The 25,026-nt window shown below is 37.0% G+C and overlaps 1 protein-coding gene across 50 annotated transcripts in view; it reads left to right on the plus strand.

The window, feature by feature from the left end:
* Positions 1 to 25,026, plus strand: part of RIMS2 (regulating synaptic membrane exocytosis 2) — a 453,673-nt gene that overhangs the window by 188,264 nt on the left and 240,383 nt on the right. For all 50 annotated transcript variants that reach the window (XM_039706150.1, XM_039706103.1, XM_039706156.1 and 47 more), the window contains one exon: positions 4,280 to 5,205. In XM_039706150.1, coding sequence (XP_039562084.1) covers positions 4,280 to 5,205 — 926 coding nt within the window. The remainder of the gene's footprint in view (positions 1 to 4,279; positions 5,206 to 25,026) is intronic.

Below are 25,026 nucleotides of genomic sequence, written 5' to 3' on the forward strand. Positions count from 1 at the left end.
ATTAGTGATATTTGTAGTGCACTGCAAATAAGTTTTCCATCAGTGTAGGGTTATGGGTTGTGTATTAAAAGACCAAATGTCATGTATTGATAAATTACAATAAAAATAAATATACAGTAATTGGTAGGAAAAAATAAGTTTCATATTCTGTATCTGAAAAAAAACCTCATTTATAGAATGTGCCTGACAAAGATTTTTGCAGAGTTTTTAAACCATAATAGAGATTTTATTTTATGGTTGTTTCAAACAAGTAGCAATCACAATGGCCTGGAGGATTTTTCAGAATAGGTGTGATAACCTTTTCAGAAAATGTGGTAATCCTTCTGACAAGAGATATATAATGCTTAGTTCAGCTGGCAGCTGGAGGGTGCATATCACACCCTTAAAGTTCACTTAGCTTTCAAAGTTCCAGGGAAGTCCTGGAAGGGCAGGAGTAGTCATTTTCCATGGTGGATCCAGCTGGGGGTACTTGATGAAAGGGTTTTATTAAGGCATCTTTAAGGTAGTTTATGGTGAGAAATGGATTAGACTGCTCATGAAGGTGAGTGAGAATTAGCTAGTGATCTAAAAATAGCAGCAGATTTTTAATAGTAGGGACAGGCCGTAAGTTTTCATCGGTACTAGTTGCCTCCTACTGTGATTTCATAACTCTGATTTAAAATGTATGGCATTCATTGTACAACTTTGTATATATCAGGTATTTTTAAAGTGAAAAAATTGTTGAATATTAAAAGGAGGCTAATTGTGCTGTGATGATCAGTAGAGAATGACAGACTTTAATACTAAGGGTCTGGTGACTGTGAGGCAGGATGACACAGTCCTCCTGACAGGAGGTTTCTGGCTGATCAGGTACACAGGTACAGTTAATTTATTTCTGATGGACAGGACTACAGCTTCTGGTTAGTTCAGTAACTTCAGTAGTGAAGTAAGCTGACTTCAACAGGAATGAAATTAATTGGAGAGGGGGTTTGATGATGTCAGCCAACATAGGCCAGGAATTCAATTTTTTCTGTTAGGCTGCTTTCTCTGAAGAAAAGCACTATATTTGCAGGTAAGTCCTTTTTCTTGCATGTGCCCTAGTAGCTGCCACACACAGAGCAGCTATGCAAAGCTTTTTCCTTCATAAATGGCTAGAGTAGATTGAGGACCCAGCTGCTCTTCACATTACTGTCAGCCATTGATGGTTTCCTATTTTTATATCTTAAATGAAATAAGGAAAATTACTGTTTTTAGTAAATGTAGCACACGAGGTTAGAGAATGTTTGTACAAGTGGTATAAAAATATAGTACTAAATCAACACATTCTCCTCTCATTAACATAGTTAATGCTAGAAAAAACAGGTGTACTTTTTAGTAAGTCATGTGCCAATTAGTCTGATGATGTATTTCCTTAATAGAAATACATTTTCCTCAGCAATAATTCAACAGTAATGTTTTCACTTGTACGGAAATCTCTTTTATCCCCCTCAGCCTTCCCACCATCATGACATTATAGCCATAATGTCATCAGAAGAGGATTGCATCCATATGAGGACACTGTGACATGGAGTGATATATTTATTTATATGTATATGTAAACACACACACACACATTTTGTGTATGTTTATATAATCTTATGTTTGTAGCTGAACCAGTTCTTACTGTTGTGTTGTTTGTATTGCTGAAGGTACAAGTATGTAGATTTTTAATATTGAAGCATGTGTACACTCAGGCTGCTCCAAGGCACACATGAGATTTGTGAAATCAGAATCTGTATGGCTTTGTGTGTTACACTGTTCATCGTGGAGTTGATCTTATAAACTACATGTTCTAGAATGTTTTAATGCTTTGGAGGATCAAATTGATGCAAACAATGTGGCTCTGAAGACACATGAGCTGTAGATTATACAGACTGAGTATACAGAGTGTGAGTATGAAGACTCTATTTGTACATTTCATGTGTACATGTATTTGTCTCGATCTTGCAATGAGATTCGCAAGGATTAATGTCTATATCTGATGAATGCAGATTTTTCTTATATGGGGGACACAGCTGGGGAGAGGAAGTTATGCACAATTTTGCTACAGCCATGGCAGAAATTTTCAGGGATTGGGTAATTTGCTATTGGAACAACTTATTTTGGGATGTGGCATAATTTTTCATCATCTGAAGTATTTAAGTGAAAAACATTTATCTTCCTTAAATAATTTCTGCATCTAATCTCTGTGGTCTTAATGAATCTTCTATGTCTTTGCAAACTGTCTGCATTTGGGTAGTTCTGTTGTTCTAATTGTCCCTTCCTGTTGGCCATTCTGGTTTTAGCCTTCTGAAACTCTGTTCATGTTACATAAGAATGATTCAAGTTGAGTCCCCAGTAGCAGAATCTGTAGAGATTTTGTAAAATGTACAGAGGTTATAATTTGTGCTAGTACTAACACACCACTGTAACAAGACAGATGGGACATCTTAGCTTCACTGTAAGCAAACAGGCGTCTGCACGATGCTTATAGAACTTGTCATGCTTCACACAAAGAGGTTCATTTTTGCAAGATTGAATTAGTTTTCTCATTTGTAGATGCCATTACAAAACTAAATTACTTTACTATTTACAAGGTAATACTGGGTCCAAATCTTTCAAGCACAGTTTAATAATTCTGTATGGTACCTAAAACAGTACAGGATGCCAGTTTGCCAGTCACCCCACAGGCCTTGCACACTTTGCGCTGACAGTTGTTGTTTTCCCTTGTTGAGCAGAGACTGCATTTCCCTCCTGGCTGTGAAAATAATGTTTTCTCTCCTATCAGATAGACAGAGCCCTTTATACTTTCCTGGGCACCAAGGAGAACCTCTTTCTTGTTCTCCCCTTCACAAAGTTGAAGTGTTTTCTTTCTGCTTCTAGGTCAACTGTGACAAAAACAGGGCTTTGTATTTGCTTGCCTTTTTTCCTGTCCTTCTAAACATTAGGCAGGATCTCCTGGCTGCTGCCTACAAGGCTGCCCTTCAGAATCAGTGATCATTTTGTGAGTGTAGAAAATATTGTAAAAGGGATCTTAATTATAATGGTAGAACTAAATATAAGAAAAAAGACTAACACAAAAATAGCTTCTCATTTGTATTTTTATTACTTAAAGTTGGGGTTGATCTACGTTATTCCAGAGAAGGCCCACCTCTCAGTCTCTTTTATCCACAATCTCTGCTCCAGTTTTCTGCAGGTAACTTCAGATCCATGTAGGGTGAAAAGCCAAGCATGAATCAGGACACATCTGGAATGTAGCATTTTACATGCTTATTAACCTGTAAGGATTGATAAACGCAAGATTTGAAGATCCAGTTTTTTTCCTATTTAACTCATCCCTTCTAGTCATGTAGCAAACAATGTCATGTCAAACAACATTGAAAAAAACCCATAACATTCATTGTATGTTCCATACACACCCTTTATGTAAAATATTACATATAAATTAATCACATACTTGAATCTATCATTTGTCAGTGTCAGGAAAGAAGGCTTCCTCTGAGGCCTCAGTAGCTGCCTATAGCTAGATGGTATAAATGACATAAATGAGTTAATGCTTTATATGGCACAGGAATTCCATTCTGGTATTTGTCTTGCTCAGATGCTTGGACTAATACTGCTACCATCCCTACAGAGATGGGAAGGATTCTTTCTCAACTCAGGCAGCACTTTAAAACTCTTTCCCTTCACAACACAAAACTGTGGTTTGTTTTCTGAGTTCAGGACTTCTGAGTTCATCTGATTTAGAAAAGTGCCACCATTGAATCTTTGTTTTCTGCCCTTGGCACAATTTATAGTTTTGTGGGAACTGACATGTGTGTTTTTGAGCAATAACAGCTGCTAAAAGAGTAAACTAACTGTATGATCCTTCTAGCCCTAATTTCCATGGTGATTATAAAATTCCATTAAACAGAAGTATATGGTCAAGTTTATGTTGCTGTAAAATGATTACAAAGGATTATAAAATTTTGGTACTTGTAAAGCAGTCATGACTACAAAGTAGCCTAAGTATTTGTATTCTTTATTTTATAAAGTCACATTAGCATTTTTCCTTCAAAGCTGTTTTTTATTCAAACTGTGCGCTGTAAGCAGATTTATAGCATGACATCTTTTCTTTAATTTAGTACAGAAAATGTGAGAGCACATTCACAAAAAAATGCAATGGATGGATTTTTTTTCCCTCAGCTGGTCATTTTATCTTTTAACTAGCATTAACTGTATATTTGTGCTGCACAAAATATTGACAGAATTCTCTTTCTGCTTTCTTGCCATGATTATTTAGGAAAAGAAGCCCTTCAATATCAAGAGAACAGAGCAGAAGATACGACCAAAGGGACGAGAGAGACGAATATTCACAGTATGCTACATCAGACAGTGCGATGCCCAGGTCACCATCAGATTATTCAGATAGGCGGTCACAGCGTGGGCCCCAGTTATACGAGGAACCTGAACTGGGTGATTATAGAGATTCCAACAGAAGGAGCCGCAGGCGTTCCAAGGAGTATCCGGTAGAAGAAGAAGATGCACAAAGCAGGGAAGAATATGAGAGGCAAAGGAGGGAAGAGGAATACCAGGCACGGTACCGGAGTGATCCTAATTTGGCTCGTTATCCAGTCAAGCCGCAGCCATATGAGGAGCAGATGCGTATCCACGCTGAAGTGTCCCGAGCGCGGCATGAACGCAGGCATAGCGATGTCTCACTGGCAAATACAGAGCTGGAGGATTCCCGGATGTCCATGCTCAGGATGGAACGGCCGTCAAGACAAAGATCCGTGTCTGAGCGCAGGGCCGCCATGGAAAACCAACGTTCATACTCTATGGAAAGAACTCGAGAGGCTCAGGGACCAAGTCCCAATCGTCAGAGGACCACAAATCATAGCCCTCCTACACCTAGGAGGAGTCCAATTCCTCTGGAAAGACCAGACATGAGGCGCTCTGATTCTTTAAGGAAACAGCATCATTTGGATCCCAGTTCTGCTGTCCGGAAAACAAAACGTGAAAAGATGGAGACCATGTTACGGAATGATTCACTCAGCTCGGACCAGTCTGAATCTGTCAGACCTCCACCACCAAAGCCCCATAAAACGAAAAAAGGAGGTAAAATGCGCCAGGTTTCATTAAGTAGCTCAGAAGAAGAATTGGCATCCACACCAGAATATACAAGTTGTGATGATGTAGAGATTGAAAGTGAAAGTGTTAGTGAAAAAGGTAAGATTTCTAATTTTTTGATTGCTTCACTATATAGATTTGATTTGGTTTCTATTACTTTGTTTTATCTATTTAAATTGGTTGCAACCACACATCTACAGCCCTTCACAGATGACTCAGCTTTGTTGTAATGGGAATTGGGATTTTTTTCTCATTTTCTGTTTCATTTACAGAGTTGAAATGAACTCTTTCCCTTTTATTAATTTATTAAATCATAAATGTAATGATTTACATGGAAAAGAACATCACAGCTCCTACAAGTATTTGGATAAGTTAAAGGAAAAAACATGCCTACTGAAAAACCTATCAATGAAATCTGCAAAATATCTAAAGCTGGGCTATCATATAAGGCCACGGTTTCATGTTCTTTAATACCAGATTTGCGTGCTCCTGGATCACAATGAGTGCATATTTGATCTGGATCAAGTGTGGGCGCATGACCGCGTTTTTGTTGAATTAACTGGAGCACATGATACAGCCCTTATGCCAGTTTCATGCTGTCTGCTGCAGGTTAAAGAATGTCTGATCTGCAAAAAGACCTGTGTCTATAAAGTCAACCCATTTAAGTTTTGAGACAAATTTAAAAATGACTGACGTGGTTTACTCCAATGGAGATTTCTTTTTCTTGTGGTAATAGGATGATTTTTATTTTTAGTGCTTTTTAGAAATAGTTTTGTAGTTACTCCAATGTCAGAAAGAAAACTAAGATTGATTGAAATTACTTCCCAGCCTATAAGAGGATAGTTTCTAATTAAATATGAAAGTATTGGAGACCATGAATTTTAGCTCAATCAAATGAATATTATTAGTTTGCTTACCTTCGTGTATGTTGTTTTAAGCTGTTTTTGTTATTATTCTTATACCAGTGAACCTTTATTACTTCCTCTGAATGCTTATCTGCTGTTGTGGATTGTGAATAGAAAATGTACTACTACTTATTATTATTATTATTGCTATCAAATTGGTTCTGAAGCAAGTAATTAACTTGAGTGAAATAACTGAATTTCCATATCTCAATATCCATAACCATGGTCTGATAAGTAAGTAGTAAGACAGCGTAGAATGAAAGGAAATTTCACCCAGTCAGAGTAGACAGTTGCGTGTACTTATGTGAAACAACTCTGCTGAAACCTTGACCCCCTTACTCTTCCTGATGTGTAAAAAAATTTATACCAACTTTATGGTGTTCCTGATTTTGTTCTTAGAAGCAACCTTGAGGAAAATCGGACCAATCAATACAGAGGAAGTAGTAACAAAATGTTTATTTAAGGCAATTTAGTGTAGGAAATGTAATATAAAAATAATCTAGGCAATATATTTTTTGTACACATAGCACACAACACATATACATTTAGGATTATAAAAGCACAGGTTGGAAAATACCTACAAGATTATTGATTACCATTAATTTAGTACTTCCATTATTTCTAACACATCAATAATCCTTGTATCTGCTGCTGCATGGCTCTCTATCCTCTACCTCCATGGAGACAGCACAATGAAGGACCCCACTAGCAATGTCTCTCAGACACTGGAAGGGTGCTGCCTGGTTTATCTGTAACAAGTCTGGTTTCATGCCTTTTCTCTTCTAGTTTAAAGCTCTCTCTATGAACCCTGCTAATGCCTCAGAAAAATATTTTTCTCCTTTTGAGACAGGTGACCCCCCCCCACCCCCCAATTTGTTATCAGCAGGCCTGGTGCCATATAAACTGTAAACATGATCAAAATCCTACAAAATTCTGCTGGTGATGCCAGGCTCAGAGTCAAATATTGATCTGCTGGATCTCCCTCTCTTCCCTCCTCATTTCCAGCAACTGAGAGAATAGAGAAGTCCACTTGTACTCCTGATTCCTTAACCTGTCATCCTAAAGCCCTGATGTCTCTCTTTGATTGCCCTTGGACTTCGTATTGTCACTTTTCTGCCCACCTGAAAAGTCCATGACAGCTGAGGGCCTTTCCAGGATAGGAACCTTTCCCTTCACAGCTGGGTCTCAGGGATGCACCAGACTTTGACAAGAAGTAGGTCTGGTCTACATATTGGGCCTTCTGCTGCTTTCAGATGGGAGTTTAAAAAATGCTGTACAATTCTAGGCTCTCTGTCATAATAATGATCTTATAAAACTTACAGCTTTCACTTAAATAATTTTACATTTTAAGTGTCAAAGAAAACATTCTTATTGATAACAATAGTTAATAATAATGACAATGTCATGTCTGTACTGATTTCTGAGGGAGTGAATGAAGCTAAATATATGTTATACAAATTAATTTTAAAAGCTTGCAAAGGTTTTGCAGGGGAAAAAAAAAGCTCCCTACTATGCTTTATTGATCTTGATTGAATTAGCGTAAGTGCTTTGTCATGACATACAAGGTGTAACTGTGTCCAAGTGGCCTAGTGGTGGCCTGCAGCTGGAACCGATGTGGAGAACAACTTTGGTTTTTCATAAAGGAGAAGAGGAGCTGCTTGAGCTGGGGAAGGATGTGGCTGATTTGACTGTGTCTGCTCCCAGCCTGTGCTGGGGGTCCTGGGCTGGGGGAAGTGACCATGAATAGCACAGGAAGTTATTCCAGCAGTAACTCCAGTACCTGGAGCCAGAGCCAGCTGTGCCAGGCTCAGCAACATATGTCACATAATCGAATAATATCCTCAGACCCTCCTACTTCTCCCCTGATTTTTAACCACTGGAGTGGCATTTTATACAAAGAGGGACTGGGACTCCCTGAGCAAGGAACGTGGACCTGGGAGCATTGACATGAAGGGCTTGGATGGTGTTTGGTGGGATGCAATGTGCTAAGGCCATGGTCAGGAGTTGACACTGCCAGGTGAGTTCATTCTTTAGAAGCTCAGGAAGCAGTGCATGAGAACAGTGTTAAATGGACATAGCTGAGATTACAAGTGCGTTTACCTGAAACTTAGGTTGTGCCAGAATTAGACATATTTTTCAGAGTGAATTTTATGCAGGTCTTCACAGACATTGGATCTCTCTTTAGTGACATAACCGAGCACCAGTTTAACAGATGGCCTCTGCCTTTTTCTGTGAATAGGATGAACAATTCTTTCTTATTGTGTTATTAAAATTTTTCTGAAACTCATGATATTTTTTCCACATTATGTAAGACACCCATCTTCACTCTTGCTGTGAATACCAGGCTGCTGTAACTGCAAAGATGTCTCAATTTATAACACTTATTGCCAGTCCTGAGATCAGTGTAGCACACAGTTCAAAGCTATGTCTCCATGACAGGACCTACTGCCTGTCTTAGGAAATACACCTTGAACAGGAAAAAAAAGAAGTTGCCTATATGTTTTGGACCAAAATATTTGGTATATTGCTATTTTCCCTAATAATGAAAGATCAAAATTATTTAAAATGTTAGAGAAAAACAGTTCTTGAAATGCCAATGGTTTTATGAGATTGTAAATTTTAAATGGCTGTTAAATAATTCCTCTATCACTAAACCCAGGGATTATAATTATTTTATTATTATAAAAAATGACATTATAAATGTTCTAGACTGTTCAAATCACCAATTCTTTCTCAAAACCATCTCAGTTTACATGTTGCAGTTTTGAGGCTCTGAGAAATGTGGCTTATAAAAAGAGAACAGTTGTGATGGTATTGTAGCGGAGTCAACTATGTCACCTACAGAGGTCCAAATAAAGCTGTGTTTTGTGGTGTGCAAGTTAGGCCAACCTTTCTACACTGATTGTCCAATTTAAGTATCTTCTATTGTGAGGGACAGTTAGAGTACTTTTTTACCTTCATGTTCAGTTAGATATTTCTCAGTGCAATTCTAAGGAGTAGACCTTAAGGGAATGTTTGAAAGGGCTCCTATAATTTGTTACCCAGCATGGAGCAGATGTGAAGCAGAGTGCTACTGGCTATATCTGCGTGTCCAGAGGCTTTACAGATAAATTTACAAAATCAAACAGCCCTTGTGTTCCTTATGACAATACTGTCACACCTGCAGTCTGCTGAAGGACCAATCTGAAGAGACTCAGGAAAGCTTGTCATCCCTGGGGTTGTTTTACCCCCACTCAGAACACGGGCATGAGAGAGGCGACCTGGCCTGAAGCTGGGGTGAAGCTGTCCCTTCTCCAAACACTTGAGGGTCTTAAAAACAAATCTTTACAAATCTCTCAAGGTCTAGGGATTCAGCAAGAGACAATCTCTGCACGGAAGAAGATAATTCATTCAAAGAAATCTAGGTGTGCGGTAGTTCTAAATATTGCCCTAATTTATTCTAAATATAAAGTAGGACATAGTAGATTCTCCAATGATGGTAAACAGTTCAGGCACATGTGCGTACCACGCTCCCAGAACTTTTCAGAGCACCCTGTGAGAGGTATCTGTTTGCACAAATGGTGGCTGACATCTAATGTGGGTGGAATCTGTGGTGGGAAAGCCAAATGTGTTTGTGTTTTGTCAGTTCTTAAATTTAGTGTTTGCTTTCACTCTTAATTTATTAAAACATGATAGATAGTTAGTTTTATTATCAAAGAAACTCATATGCGTAGAAAGATAGGAACCTTTAGATTGGAAGAGATCTTTGGGATAAAGTCCTACTGTTAACTTAAGAATGACAATTTCACCACTAAACCAGTGTCAAATCCATGCCTTTTAAATGCCTCCAGGAGTGGTGAATCAACTAGACCCCCGGGCAACCTGTTCCTGTTCTAGTGTTTGATAACCCTTTCGGTGAAGAATTTTTTTCCTTATATCCAGTCTAAATTTACCCTGCCACCACGAGGCCATTTCCTCTCCTTTCTGTTGCTTCTTACTTTGGAGAAGAGTCCCACACCCATGTGGCTATGACTCCTCTTGGGTAGAGTGTGATAAGGTCCCCCCGGAGCCTCCTTTTCTCCAGGCTAAACACCCCCAGCTCTCTCAGCCACTTATCATAGGACACCATGAGGCCATTTCCTCTCCTTTGGAGAAGAGTCCCACACCCACGTGGCTATGACTCCTGTCAGGTAGTTGTAGAGTGTGATAAGGTCCCCCCTGAGCCTCCTTTTCTCCAGGCTAAACACCCCCAGCTCTCTCAGCCACTTATCATAGGACTTGTGCTCCAGACCCTTCACCAGCTTTGTTGCCCTTCTCTGGACTTGCTCCAGCACTTCCATGTCTGTCTTGTAGTGAGGGGCCCAAAATCAAACCCAAAATTTAAAGTGCAGCCTCACCAGTGCTGAGTACTAGAGGAGGGTCACTGCCCTGGTCCTGCTGGCCACACTATTGCTGATACCAGCCAGGATGTGACTGGCCTTCTTAGTCACCCAGGCATGCTGCCAGCTCATATTCAGCCAGCTGTTCACCAAGCCCCTAACAAAACATGTGGATAGGCTTGAGCAATCTTAAAACATTAAACATCCATGTGCTGTTGATTGAAAGCTGCAGAGCGCAGGCTGTCTGAGCAGAAATGTGTGCTTGCAGGACCAGGTGAAAATGCACTGTTCTTTGTCACTCAGCACACTGAAAACATAAATATATAACCTTGCACTGGCTGTGTTGTGGTCATTTACAAACTTGTGAACAACTGTCCTTTTTTGTGATAGAAGTTAAAATATCCTCGTATCTGGAACTTGTTCCTTCCAGGACCTACTTGCTTATTCCAGATTTGAAACCAATCTGGTAGACATCCAGTTTAGTTTTTGATGGAGAATTAGATCTATTTGAAAACAATATGCTTGTCACAAGTTAGAAAAATTATGGTAGCTCATGGTGTGAGGAGCAGAAGCACATTTCCTGAGTGCCACTGCAAGAACAGTGCGTGTCTTACATGAGCAGAGATGCCAAGGAAGTGGGATTCCATCAGAGAGCTCTCACTTTTAAATTCAGAGAGAAAAGGGACCTGATTTCAATGCTGCTTGCGCCAGTTTCATACATCTTCAACAACTTTGGCTTCAAAGTTACACTGAGCTAAATTAGACTAGAACGAGGTCATTGTTTCTAAAATTTTTTCATTCAGGTTAGAGAGTTCCTGAAAGTCTAACTTCTCTGGAACAAATTATACTAGAAGGCAAAATTTCAGGATTGAGCTGCAGCAGTGGAACAAAAAGACTTTAAATTTTCACACAGTTTCAATATAGAAATATCTTACAATTCGTAAGACAAATTGTAAATGATCAAAAGAAAAATGGTTATTTAAAATGATGAAATGCTGGACTTGTTTTATTAAAACAGATTTCAGAGAGTGAAAAAATTTCCTTTTATTATTTCATTTAATATTGCAGTTTAGGAGATTGTGTTTTGTTTTTGTAATTAAGTAATTTTTATTTTTATAGACACCTCTACCTCTTATGTAAGATAAATGTAACTTAAATATATAAAGAGTTTGACTGGAAATTCAGAATGCTATTATTCCATCTTTTAAGCTTACTCCTGTGAGCTGCCTCTATTTTAATATCAATTTAATCTTAAATATAAGAAATATTGAGAGATAAGAAATACTACACTTTTCTATGTATATTTTTAAGCAATAAAAAGTCACTGCTTTGAAAGTACTTCTTATAACATTGACTAAGTAGTACCTAACTACTTTAAAATATTAGTATTACCTGTGATATTTTTTTCTAGAAAAGTATTTTTCACAGCTGTATACATGAGAATAGAACTAGAATGTTTAAAGTTACAGAAATTTCTAATTGTAGAGAATTAAAAAAAAAAGTCTTACTAAACCTTCTCTTACTTACACACTTCCATGGTACTTAGAATATATGAAAAGGGTATGATCTTTTGCAGCATTTAGAGGACTCTACTGTAACATATTTTAAATTTGCAGTAATTTAAGATATTGGCATAAGACAATAACATCTCTCCTTGAAAAAGCCCTGCCTTTTCCCTGTTCTTGGCTGCATATTCACATCCTTATTATCACTCCTGCTGGCAGAAGTGTTCAGGCAGGTACACACTGCATCAAGCCAGGAAACTTTTGTGGGGCAACTCTAACTAGGTGAAAAGATGGTAAATATTAACATTAGAAGCTTCCTTATAAAATGATGATTGTCCTCTAAGATATTAAAATACATGCTGAAAAGATGGTGTGTAACTTATGCATTCTCAGAATCTGAGGATAGACAGGGATTTCCTGAAGTCAGGAAGAAGAAATATTTTCATATAGTAATCAGAGCATACAGAATATTTTATCATAGATAAATGAACGTGAGTGATTTCCTAGCACTTAAATTCAAACAAAAATGTCAAATATTCAATTTTATTGATTAAAACCTTGCCTAAATTGCAATCTGAACCTCCTGTATACAAATGTACAGGAATAATTAAAACCATAATTCTTTAATCATGTTTCCTTTTACTCCGTGAGTTTGTGGGAACTATGGCTGTAGGGGAAATGTTGTCTGGGCAAAATATTAATAATCTTCTGAGATGATGCCACACAAGAACTATGAGTTATTAATAAAGTATTTTAGTGTATTTGTTGTAGTTATCTGTGGTTTCACGTGCGATTAAGTTTATTACTAAGAAAACAATGTTTTTTAATATTTTTGACTTATGGATCATTGGAACCTAGCTTTAGTTTACCTTTTTAACACTAACTGCAAGATGTAGTTTTCCTCTAAATTTGTGAAAATGTTCTGTTCTGAAGGTAAAGATTGTTCTTTTTCAGTTGAAAGTGTAGACCACCAAATTATATGAGTGACCAATATTAAAAGTATCATCAAAACATTTTTGCTTTCTCTACACCCTTTAAAAAAATATTTTCCAAATTTAAATAGAAAACAAAAGAAATTTGAATTATAATTCCAAGATAATTTTTCACTATCCTTTACCATCTTGGCAGGTGGCGTATCTGCTGTATAAAATCAATAAATATCAATTAACTTTTTGATAGTGATGAAAGAAATTTTTGTACAAACATGGCTGGAAAGGGTGTTGTCCTATGAAATGCAAGGTAATGCATTACCTTGCATTACTATCTTCCAATGTAGATAATTCTTATCTTATTCAACCTGCTCCACTTATTTAAAACTACAATTACAGTTTAACTAAGTTAGAAATTTTTACTTGGTAACCAAATATTGCATCAGGACTAAGTGCTAATAATTAATACAGATTTGGCACAGATAAGACAAAATGAAGAGCTGCTGGATTCTGTGTGAAATATTTCAGTTCTTTACAATGCCATGCTAGAACAAAAAAACATCATGGAGTTTTTCTTTTGAAGTTTTCTGAATATTTATGTAAATACTGTGATTTAGTCTTTTTTACAGAGGAGTCCTAGCAAACGGAAATAATGACAACACAAAAAGAATAAAAGGCATGAACTATCTTGAGAATACGTGAAGTGTATGTTTTTCAAATTATAATTTTCTTCATGCTTTGATGAAATCATTATTCTTCTAATAAAACGAAACAAATCTATCTGTCACAGGTTAGACTTAGTGTCATTTTAGATTATGATAGTGCTGTCCTATGGTATATTTAAATAGATTTTGTAGGTAATTTTCTTCTTCAGTTAACTATCAGAAACTAAATGGGCCACTGTCAAATTTAATTAAGGAAAAAATTATTATTTAGTTGGGAGTATTTTACCAATTTTTTTTAAATTTTCTGTAAACCATGTCTTGTTCTCTTTCTATTTTGATGTATATTTCATTAGAGATAGGATAAATGGAAAGTATGGGAGAAATAAATGGGATAAATGGGTTAGTATGGGAGAAATAGAGGAACCAAAGTGAAGGGGAAATGAGCAGAATGGACTGTACATATGTCATTAATGTGAGAACTGTTCCTAAGATGCTCTGTCCTTTAGCCCTGTTGTCCCAAGCTCCCCAAAATGTGCCATTCAAGACCTGGAGCTGTTCACAGAAACTGTTTGAGATTAAACTGAGTATTGTTGAGGGTGAGACCTGGAAGCATATGCTTGTCAGAGGAAAGCATGTTCTTTCCATCTTCTCACAGTTCTCACTCCATCCAAGTCTCATCCATTGCAATTCACAATCTGGGCACCAGGAAGAAAGATTTTATATAAACAGTCTGGGCAAAGGGGCACCAGTTTCTGTGTCCTTCTCTGTCTGGCTGTAGTCTCAGCTGCAGCTGTTCAGGAGCTGCTGTGTCACAGTGGAGCTGGTCCTGGGAGGAAGGCACTGCCACAAGTGTGAGGGGTGACAGACTCTTTGGGCAGTCCCAAGGACAGTCCTACAGAAACCCTTCCCAGTCAGAGCCTCAGCAGGTGCCCAATGATGAGTACCTCAAAAATCAGGGCCATCTGCCTAGGAATCTGATTATTGATTTAGGAATGCAATTTCACCCTGTTTCCAGCTAAATTGAAAATTCTAACTTTTTCCAATAGTAATATTTTCTTGAAAGTGTATTTAAAACACTATGAATGTGTTTTAAAGTTTTTGGTGTCTGTCAGTAACATAAAAAAATTATAAATGCATTTCTCCTGTGATGGTCCACTGATGTTGAAATGCTTATTTTAGGGGGAAGGTAGAAAAAAAAAAAAGAAGTGTAATGATAATGATATTTATGATAATTAACAAAATATTAAATAGAACTGTTTAAGATGATTGGGTCATTGCAGTCTATCAAATTAGTGCTCAGTGGTTTTATTGTAAAGATGTGTTGAGAAATTTGTTTTGCCTTGGAATACAAAGTATCTACATCTTTCTTAAGAGTGAAGTTTTATACTAACATATATAAAAATATTTTTACCTTTTCTACTAAAGTAGTCTTATCTTTCATGGAAGGGGTAAAGACTATTGCACAGAGAAAACAAGAATGTTTAGCTCCCATTGCTTTTTCTTGGCTGTAAACCATAACTTTTATTGCCATAAAGTACATGGTTTTGAAATGAGAAAGGATTAAAAAAAAAATTCTAATTTACTTTGGAAAATACTTCACACAAAATCTATCATGCTTTTCTGCTAAAATAGTGACATCCTATAATATTCAACTGTATTGAGGACAAAGCAGGTCTGCAGACTTTTGTTCCTAACTAGTACTGAACCTGGTTGTGCATTGTCACATGTTTACAGAACCATTACATAATAAAAGAGCAGGTGGAAAATGGAGAAATATCTCAGAAATTTCACTAAGTTCCCCTAACAATATTGCCATTACTTACTCTGCAGCCTGGTCCCCCTTTGTATAACCCATCAAAGTATTTACATTACTCAGTGGTTCTTCTTCCCTTTACTGAATTTTCAGTTTTCCCCTTCTATAGTTTTTTTCACCCTTCCCTCTTTTTTGAAGCCGTGTAGTTTAGGCAATGATTTGTTTGATCATGCTGCAGCACTTAACAGGCTTTCAGACTTGAAGATACTTTTAAAAGAGTTTATTTCAGTTAATTTAACTTGCTAAAATGTCAAAAATGCTGTGGAAGTCAGGTATATCTGATTTCTCCATTTCACCTCACTGATTAAGTAAGCTGTTTCCAAGGAATGTTTGAGTAGCGTTTGTGAGCATGGAGAAGTAGGATGTGAAAGAAGTGTGTGGTATTGAAGCTCCTGGTTTGTGCCTCATCTGTTGCAATAGAAGAGTGAACCTAATAGCCTGTATTCATACAACAGTTTATTCTGTGTTAAGATATTCTTTTGAAATGTGTAAAGGCAGATGAACTGAATGAATATGTGCATAAAAAAACACCTGTGTCACACACTGAGATTTACACCAGATTGAAGGAACCAGTTCTTATGAAAAGGTACTCAGATTGATGGTATTCTAGGGAAATATTCTATAAGGAATAGTTCCTGTGTTTATACTTTCTGCTTTCTGAACATTTAGATTATGAATATCTTTTGGGTTCCTAGTTATATAATCTGTTTACTTGGAAAATGTAAATATATGGGCATTAGTTATATAATCTAAATAGAATCAAATAAAAGTTTTCATCACGAACCTCCATGACTATTTACTGTTTTGCCTATTTATAGGTCATTTTCTGTATACATCTATAACAAGGAAAGGCTGAACTTGTGATGCACTGTGAAAGATGTTTAGATACCACACTTCTTACTACTCCTAGGAAGTAAATGTATGCAGTACGTTTCATTAGATTTTATAATTTCTAATAATTTTGCCATTTCTGCATATTGTAATTTGGTTTTAATTTTTTTCTAAATTTAGTTCTGAAAGTCTCTTCATACTGAAAAGTTTCTAAAAGATGAGTTCCTTTGAAAAGTTTTCATGTTCTGTTTGAATCACACAATTTAAACACTTTTAAAAAAAGAATATTACAAACCCACCATTTTTTAAAGCTAGGATATTGATGTGTTGAAGAAATTGAATTTGTTCTTAAAAGCTTCTGACTGAGGAAAGTCATCAGAATTAGGTTTGAACTTCACACTAATATCCCAGCACAATTTAAAGGGCTGCTTTAGTGCATACAAAGTATATTTATGAGGCTGAAAGTTATTTACTGACATATGTAATCCATTGCCTCAAGTCAATCACTATGAACCTTTAAAAAAGCCAAGGCTGGTCAGTAGTTGAAATCTTCAGAGATGAATAATTCAGTATAACCAGAAGTAGTGGGAGAAGGTTTTCTGCTCTTTTCTTTGTGTGTGCAGTATTGCAAGAAAAAAAATAATCTCTTCAAACCCATGAATTTAATTGTGAATGTATAAAATTTTCATGGAAACTCAGGCCAGTAGAGTGGGTGAAGCAATTTAAAGACCCCATAAAAAGCAAAGCCACCAAGTGCTAGGGTCCCACTTCAAGAGACTGAGAACACAAGGGTTTATCTTGTAGTGTGGCTCAAAGAGGTGAGCTGTGGTGAGCCAGAAGCTCATTGTCATCTGGAATGAAGTCATCCTATCATCCTCATCCTACCTCATGATTGTTGATCTGGACTAAATCCATCATTTATCTGACTTTTAGTGAGCCATTTTAGGTGACTACACTGGTATGACACTAAACTGCTACAATAAATGAACACATTCCTTTCACCTTAATAAGCTGAAGAATTGCTATGGCATATCACATGTTTACCAGAACTGGCACAAAAGAGCACAGTCACACTGCTGGGAGCAGCGTGGAGAGTGAGAGCCATGCCCAGTGACAAAGAGCTATTAGATAACTCAGCTGTCTAATGGACCACATTCCCACTAAGCACTAAATAATAGTATGACTTTCAAGCAACACTGGCAACATCACAGACAAAGTTGCAAATTATAAGGGGTGATGTAAGTGACAGCTTAAGAGGTGACAGAGTAGGTGAGAGCCTCTTGGTATTCCTATTTTCCTAAAATTGAAACCACATATCTTGTCTAAAGATAGGTCTGCACTGCAGCCCAAAGCATGGCTGTAGCTCATCTTGGCAGATGCAAACTAGTTTGGAGGGCAGCAGTTAAAGTGCTGATAGCTGGAGCTGCAGAGTGCTGACTGCTGAGACCCTGGGTAAATATTCACGTGCTGACTGTGTGCTGAGCTGCTGTGCCCATGTCCTTGTTACTACAGAGGCTTTGCTGGTGTACAGATACCCTGTGAGATAAGCAGCTTTTCAACCCTGGCTTCTTGGAAGATGACTACTCTAAGCAGTAAGCTTGTGCAAATAAGAATCCTTTATGGCACCTGTGTAAGATGAGAACAAGCATCTAGGAAAATGCCAATACTTCGTGTTACTACTGTAGGTTATGCTCACAAAATATATGGTTGTGGCAAACTTTGTACCAGAAAAATGTATTAAAATGTATTATCTGCTTAATGTTGTTGCCTTTTTTACTAATATTTTCTGTAAGAAAGGAAAAATACAGCAAAAATAGATGCATATTAAGGCATCTTGACACGATTCTCATTCAATATTTTCTGAGCCTGAATTACCGTTGTTCCCTTCTCTTTTTATGTGTACAAAGTAACTAAGAAGTGGGTGTAATAAATTAATATTCTGATTTGCTAGCATTAATACTAACACCTTCCTTGTGTTTACAGTAGATCAGATGATTAGACAACATGCATTGCAGGGGAAGATAAAAGCTTTATTTTTCAAAAGTGGTAAAGTCTCAGTGTGTCTATGAAATTCAATGAAAGCACAGAATGCTTTAGTCAACACCTTTGCTCTTTTTAAATATCTGGAAAGAGACTTGTACACAGTGCCCTGTCTCTTTGAGTGGTTTACATTTGTGTCATGTGAGTGTGAAATCCCATCACCCTTTGAAGGCACTGACCTTCAGTGACTGCACAGATACAGCTTGCTGAGCATTTGACAGAGATGTGTGAAGCTCAAGTTCCCTTTTTACTGACAACAGTAAATTGTGCTGTAAGAAGTACTATGAAAGTACATTGTAATTATGTAATTTTGTTCCTAATTGTAGATAACAGTTGCAGATCACCTGTTTGAAAAAAATACCCCAGGCTGTAGTACAGTCTCTGACTTCCTGCTTTGTCTTTAGGTTCTATATCTGTGAGACTTGGCTGTTTGTGCTGTAATTTTCCTTGCAGGATTAGTGCTGTGGGCTGATTTCTTTCTTTCTTTTTTTTTTTTAATCCCCATAACAGTTCAGAAAATGTAATTCAGCCATTTTGAAGAGTGAGTCTGCAGGAAAAAGTCTTGTTTTGTCCATGTTAAAACACTAATTTGAAGTGGTGCATAACCTTCCTTCTGAGGTTGTGCATTTTATCTCACTGAGAAAACTGGCAGAGTTTATTATGGGCCTCTGAACAAAAATCACAATTCACAGAGGCTTAGGAGAGAATTGTTGGCATTTGGCTGTTAATATCTATAGCTCTGCTGAACTTCTTGAGGCTGCTGTGTATAACTGCAATATATAGGGACCTTTCCTAAAGAATTAACTTGCTTTGCCTTGCATACTCATGGCCACAAGAGGATTTTCCCTTTAAGTGCTCTGAACCAAGGCAGTACAGGATTACAAGAGAAAGACTATATATTTTGTATGCTTGATAAGTCTTCTACATCCTGATGACCCCAGAATTCCTTATGTTTGTTGGTGAGAATTATGTTAAATATTGTTCAGATAGTAGTCTCTGCAATTTAATTAAAATCATTATCATAAGTTATTTTGACATAAAAATATTGTTCCTTAAGTAAATTCCTGCAGTCTAGGTCTCTGGCAGAGATGCACTAAAATACATTATTAAGTGATTTCTTTGGCAATAACAAGCCATAGCCTGTTCTCTATTACAGGGTTCTTGTCAGCTTATTGCAATGGGATAAGCAAGCTCAAAAAACAAAACTTCAGAAATTGCAGTTTGTGAAATTAATTTCAATAACTTTTTAGTTTTTAATATATTTCATCATTCTTTTAGCTGCTCTATATTTTTCTGAGTAGTTGCTGTTCTTTAGATCTTTCTAGCTGAAAGTTTTTTCTCCAATTTTGTTTTGAAAACTCTGATGCTGTAAGAGTAGAAGTTATTAAAGATTTATCTTTGTATGATTGCAGCTAGTACAGTTTTCAAATTTTTTCTAATCATATTTGTTAAGAGAAGTTGTAAATAATTTTCAAATGGATTGCCTAATAGCAAGTGACAAAAGGGAATTCAACTCACTTGTAGAAGATTGATGGATTTGAGTTTTCCCCTGTGTTTTAGGCTTTGGATCTGTATTCACTTGTAGATCCTACTTCATGAGGTTGTTTATTTTATCTGTCATTAAAGTTACATATACCACAGCTCCCAAAAGCTTTACTGTTCTTGGAGGGCAGAGTGGGTAGGGTGTCAGTGTGACTCCTGGTGGACACAGCTGCAGTTCAAGTGATGCACAGCTGTGACTGAACTGTATCACATCAGCTTGCCATGTCCTAGTGTCCACCAGAAATGTAGATGCATACTTTTGCCTGTCCAATTTATTCTTTATTAAGCTGAGCCTTTCTGGGGTGCAGAAATATTTTGGTTCCACAAGTATATGCCAAGTGGCTGCCATTTTCATTTCCATGCCACCTCAAAACTTTCTCAGCCCCTCTGGCTCATCAGAAGCCTGGCTAAGCCTGCTTGGATGGCTTAGAAGAGCACAGTAGGTCTTTTTCAAGGCCAGGGATATGGCCTGCCTATCAGAGGTTTAAATTTGGTATTACATAGCATAATCCACCAAATGCTTTGGCTGTTATATTCCCTGTAAAAATAAAGCAGATTTTGTTGAACTAGACAGCCCCATCAGATCATGTACTTGCAAACGATTTATGATAAAAACATAAGCATGAAATTGTAGCTGCATTTCCAAATTACAGGCTGAGGAATAGTCAAGAGAGTCCTAATCCTTGAATGCTGCTCTTAGGTACTATTGCAATTGAACCAATATAGTGCTGTCTAGAGTCTAACTTGGTGGACTGACAATGCTTTATTGAGCAGGAGAGCTCTGCTTTAGGACTTGTGGCGTGTTTCTGCTGTTTTTTTTTAACTGTTTTTATAGCTTCACAGAATTTAGAATGAATAATTACCATTACAACATCTAATGCAGCCTGCTATTTATCACAGTCCATTCAGTGACATGCTGTTAATTTGTTATTGAGCTCAATAACTTGTATTAGTGAAGAACATCTCGTGCTTTATCAAAGGGCATTTCTTGAAAGGCATCCAGAATTTGTGTGAAGGAGAGATGAGAATCTATGATGTCTCTTAAAAGTTCATTTAAATGGATGATTTCTGTTGTCATTTAAGGTGAGGATTTACATTCAAAACATTCATCTAGCCTTGCATGTGTTTTAAGCCTTCATCTTGAAAGATACAGTCTTAATTTTATGCATTCTAAATCATCCTGGTAAAGTCAGTGGTACTATTCTTAAAACATGAGTTTTTGCATTTGCCTAAGACTGTGTGTGAAGAGAAATAGAGAGCAACACTCATAGTTATATGTAATCTGGGCTCCTAGGATTACTGCAAGTGGTAAAACTTTATCTCATTAAACTTGAATACATCTTCATTAATAATTACGAGGACTGAGCCTATCTAAAAAAGACAAAATAACCTTAGTTCAACACCTAAATGGATCTCCTAACTGCTCTGCTCTGGAGTTCAGCTAGATGTCTTTTTTATCTTTTAATATGAGAAGTTTTGAATTAAAAAGATGCGAAGAAATAAGCAGAACAGATTATACTGTGTTTTAATTATAGAATGATATTTATGGTTGAGACTATGCATTGCTGTGTGCCTCTGGCTGATTTGAACTGGATGGTTTGTTTTAGGATTTCAACATAGTCTAGATGTTGTGAGCTAACAACCTATAAATAGATTAATATTGTTTAAAGAGGAATATTAAAATTAGATAAAAGTTTACATAGGAGAAGGTTTACAGAGAAGAGAACAATAGGGTTTTTTTGGAAGAAAATTTCAAAAACAATTGCATTTAGAGTAAGTTCTTTCCTTCTCTTTAAAATGAGAATCCAAGAAAATGGTTTTCTATCATTACCATACCAGGAATAAGAGAGAATAAGTTATATGATGTAATAATGTATCTACTTATTTTATTAGAAAAAAAAAGCTTAGTGAATTTAAAATCAGCGAGGAGAGGCAGTTCTAAAATTATGTGAGGAGAAAATAGAGATTCATAAATTAGGCTCAAATTATTCATTAAATATGTTTTGTGTACTTGAAAATTGGATATTTACTTGGAATTACTGAATTAATGACTGTTGAAGTTCAGAAGTTCAATACAGTATTTTGCTACATCAAATCTAGAAGCTGTATTAATTTGATGGAACAGTCAGATAACATTTAAAAGGGAAAAAATGGGGTTTATGACAACTGAAAGTCAAATATTGAAGAAAGAAAAAGAGCTCGATTTCATAATCTATTTCCTGTTGAATGCATTTGTCAAAGAGTGAGAACCTGTGAACTGCAGAGGAGCTTCTGTTCTTTCAGATTTTATTTTCTTCCCCTGCAGGTTTTGTTGCTGACCAGCACACTGTATGGTACGGGGCACCCCTTTGGTCAAGCTAGGGCCAGCTGTCCCAGCTGTGTCCCCTCCCAGCTTCTCATGCACCCTCAGCCTCTTTGCTGGTGGGATGGGCTGAGAAGTGGGAAAACAGTCCCTTGCCAGCTCTTATGGGGCAGACACTGAGCTTCTGGTGGCACAGGGGATCCTGCAGCAGGCTGATGCCAGGGAGGGTTTGTGCTGAACGCACGTTCCTTCCTGTCAGTGTGAGCAGATAACACCTGCTTGAAGGAGCACAGGTTGAAATGCTTGGTGAGGGTACTTCTACCTTAAAGTGCATGCAATGAACTAAAGCAAAAAATATTTATGTAAACTGTGGATACTCAATAAACATCACATACTCTGTGAGGCCTTTTCATATAGAAATGACATATTGAGACTATTAAAATAAATGAAGTATTTCATGTTTGCTGAAAGAACTGAATTTTCTGTGTCTCTAAGACTGCTGTATTGTGTTACTTGGATTGGCTTGAATTTCTAACAAGATGCAAATGAGTAAAATTAGCAATTGAATGTATCCTCAGAGGTAAGTGCCAGCCCCTTGTGTGCTCTGAACTAGAGCAGCATTTGCCATCAGCCATTTCTACACGTCTGTGTGTGACTGGTAATGAACTCAATAGAGTGGCTGGGGTTACCAGCATGATCACAGTTTGCATAAATACAATTATGCCCTTTCCAACTGAGGGTTTGTTTGTGCATCTTTGGCAGAAGTGGTAGAAGAAGAAAGCATGTCGGACTTTGCAGCTGATTGTGTAGATAATGTCTTGGATGAATTTCAGGACTAATCTAAGTAGGCAGCAGCCCAGAATAATTAGGGTTGGTGAAATTGCCCAGTTGATTATTTTGCATGCTGAGCTTGCTGTTGCTGCTGTAAGAGAGGTTAGTGTTTGGTGCAGTGGCTGCTGCTGAAGACAGGGAGAGGATGAGCTGAGTGGTTGCCTCAGACTGCAGTGACAGCCATGGCCTGAAGGAAGCAGGAGCAAACCTGGCCCTGAATCCTTAACCCTCACCTCCATCTCCTCTGCCTCCTCCTCCTGAAATGCAGGACACCACTAGCCCTCAGTGCAGAAAATTTCACTTCTCTCCACAAAATTGAGAAACGTTTCTTTGGCTCTGTACATGTCTGCTAACATTTCTGGTCTCCTGCAGAACGGAGGAGATCAAAGGATGAGTAGATGACTTTCTAATGAATTTTTTCAGATCATAATCTTAACCAGCACATTGAATACCCTCCCTTTGTCTCTATAGATGATACCTATTATAATAATATGTGTAAACGTACTGTTGCAGCAACAGAACAACTCTTTATGGTTGGTGGGCCCTTAAAAACAGATTTTTCTTCCACATAAATAATTTTTTTAAAGTTATTGCTACTGACATCTAAAATATCTATGGTCAAAACCAGAAAATGAATTGATGACTGGAATATTAAAGTGAAATAATGAATGACTCTTTTTCTTTCGTATTCTATAACATCCTCAGAAGGAAAAAAATCCCATCTGTTAAAGGGACTCTCGTATGTGCAAATTGCTACTGCTGGGGAAAAGGAGAGGCAATAAAATGAGGATTTTTGGCTCATTTGTATTTGCTAACTTTATTTCTTCAGTTTAGGACCATAGTACTCATTAAAAAAGAAAAAAAGAAAAAACAAATAAGGTAACTCCTTTCTCATTGGTGTTTTTTGTTTTTTTGTTGGTGCAATAGGTACAGGAATATGAAAACATAATATTTGAGAATAGGTAGGCTTTAATTTTACGGCTTTAGTTTGGGGCTACACTAATTGCTTTGCTTTTCTTCTTCTTTCCTTTTGCTATCATTCTGGACAATATTGCTAACTATGTCTGCATTTCTCATACTAGTTATGGCGGTGGTGGTGATAGCATTAAATCAATTCAGAAACTGGGCAGCTTTGGAACTGGTTATATAGAAGTCAAGAAAATGACAGAGAAGGAGATTGAATGTGGTGAAGGAGAAAAGGTAAACTTGTGAGTGTATTCCTGAAGGCTGTTTCACCAGCCAGACACCTCACAGGTTTCTGGTGTGACCCATACAGGCAATCAGCAGGAAGAGCAGTACCATCAGGAGCGGTGAGTAAAGCAGTCTGAAAGCAAAGATTTGGTCCCTGAGACGACAAGATGGGAGCTGCAGATCCCTGATGGCCAGTGGCATCTCCATGGTACTCTGCAATAGAGAAATCTAGGCTCTGCAGTCAGTGGGAGTTCTGTTCCTTTTTTAGGTGTAGCCAACTTTATTTATTGAGAGGGGCATTATCATTGATTATAAAACCATCAAAGTCTGTTTCCTACATTTAATTTTAACATAAATTTATATTTTAAATGTGTATTTGAAGAGTTTGCACAAAGACCTAGACAATAAGATTGTTTTCTGTTGAATTAATCTGGTCAGAATATTTTTGGCTTCCCTGATTTTAGTAGGAAGTCTCTCATATGCATCATTTGGAGTGAGAATTTGTGTTTTAATTACAAAAAATGAATTCAGTTAACTTAAGCACTTTCAAGATAACTTATTTTAACAAATGCAAATGCTCCACCACTTTCTGGCAAAGACTAATGTGTGCAGACTAGATTGTTCTGCTAGAAGCCAATAGAAGCTGAACAGTAAAGTTTGTGTAAGTTTTAAGTAGTCATTTTACTCAAATTTCTTAAGAAATCTTCTCAAGTAAAACAACATAAGAATTGAAAGTGGTAGAAAATTTTAATATCAGGCACAATCATGAATGAAAAAAGATTGTTAAGTAATAAATATTTAAATATCTGACTTTGAAGCAAGTTGACATTTATGTGGAGGACATGTAAAATACCTGGAACAACTTCTGCTTGGTATATACTACAAAACTTTAAAAAAGAAAAACAGAAGAAAGTATTTTGCTTGCTTGTGCACTTTCAATGACAATATTTATATTTTCTTAATTTTTACTTGGAAAAAGTTTTGAAAGTCAAACCTGTTTTTCCTGGG

This window comes from Passer montanus, unplaced genomic scaffold, assembly GCF_014805655.1.
Source record: "Passer montanus isolate IOZ18808 unplaced genomic scaffold, ASM1480565v1 scaffold19, whole genome shotgun sequence".
In the NCBI taxonomy this organism is placed as follows: domain Eukaryota; kingdom Metazoa; phylum Chordata; class Aves; order Passeriformes; family Passeridae; genus Passer; species Passer montanus.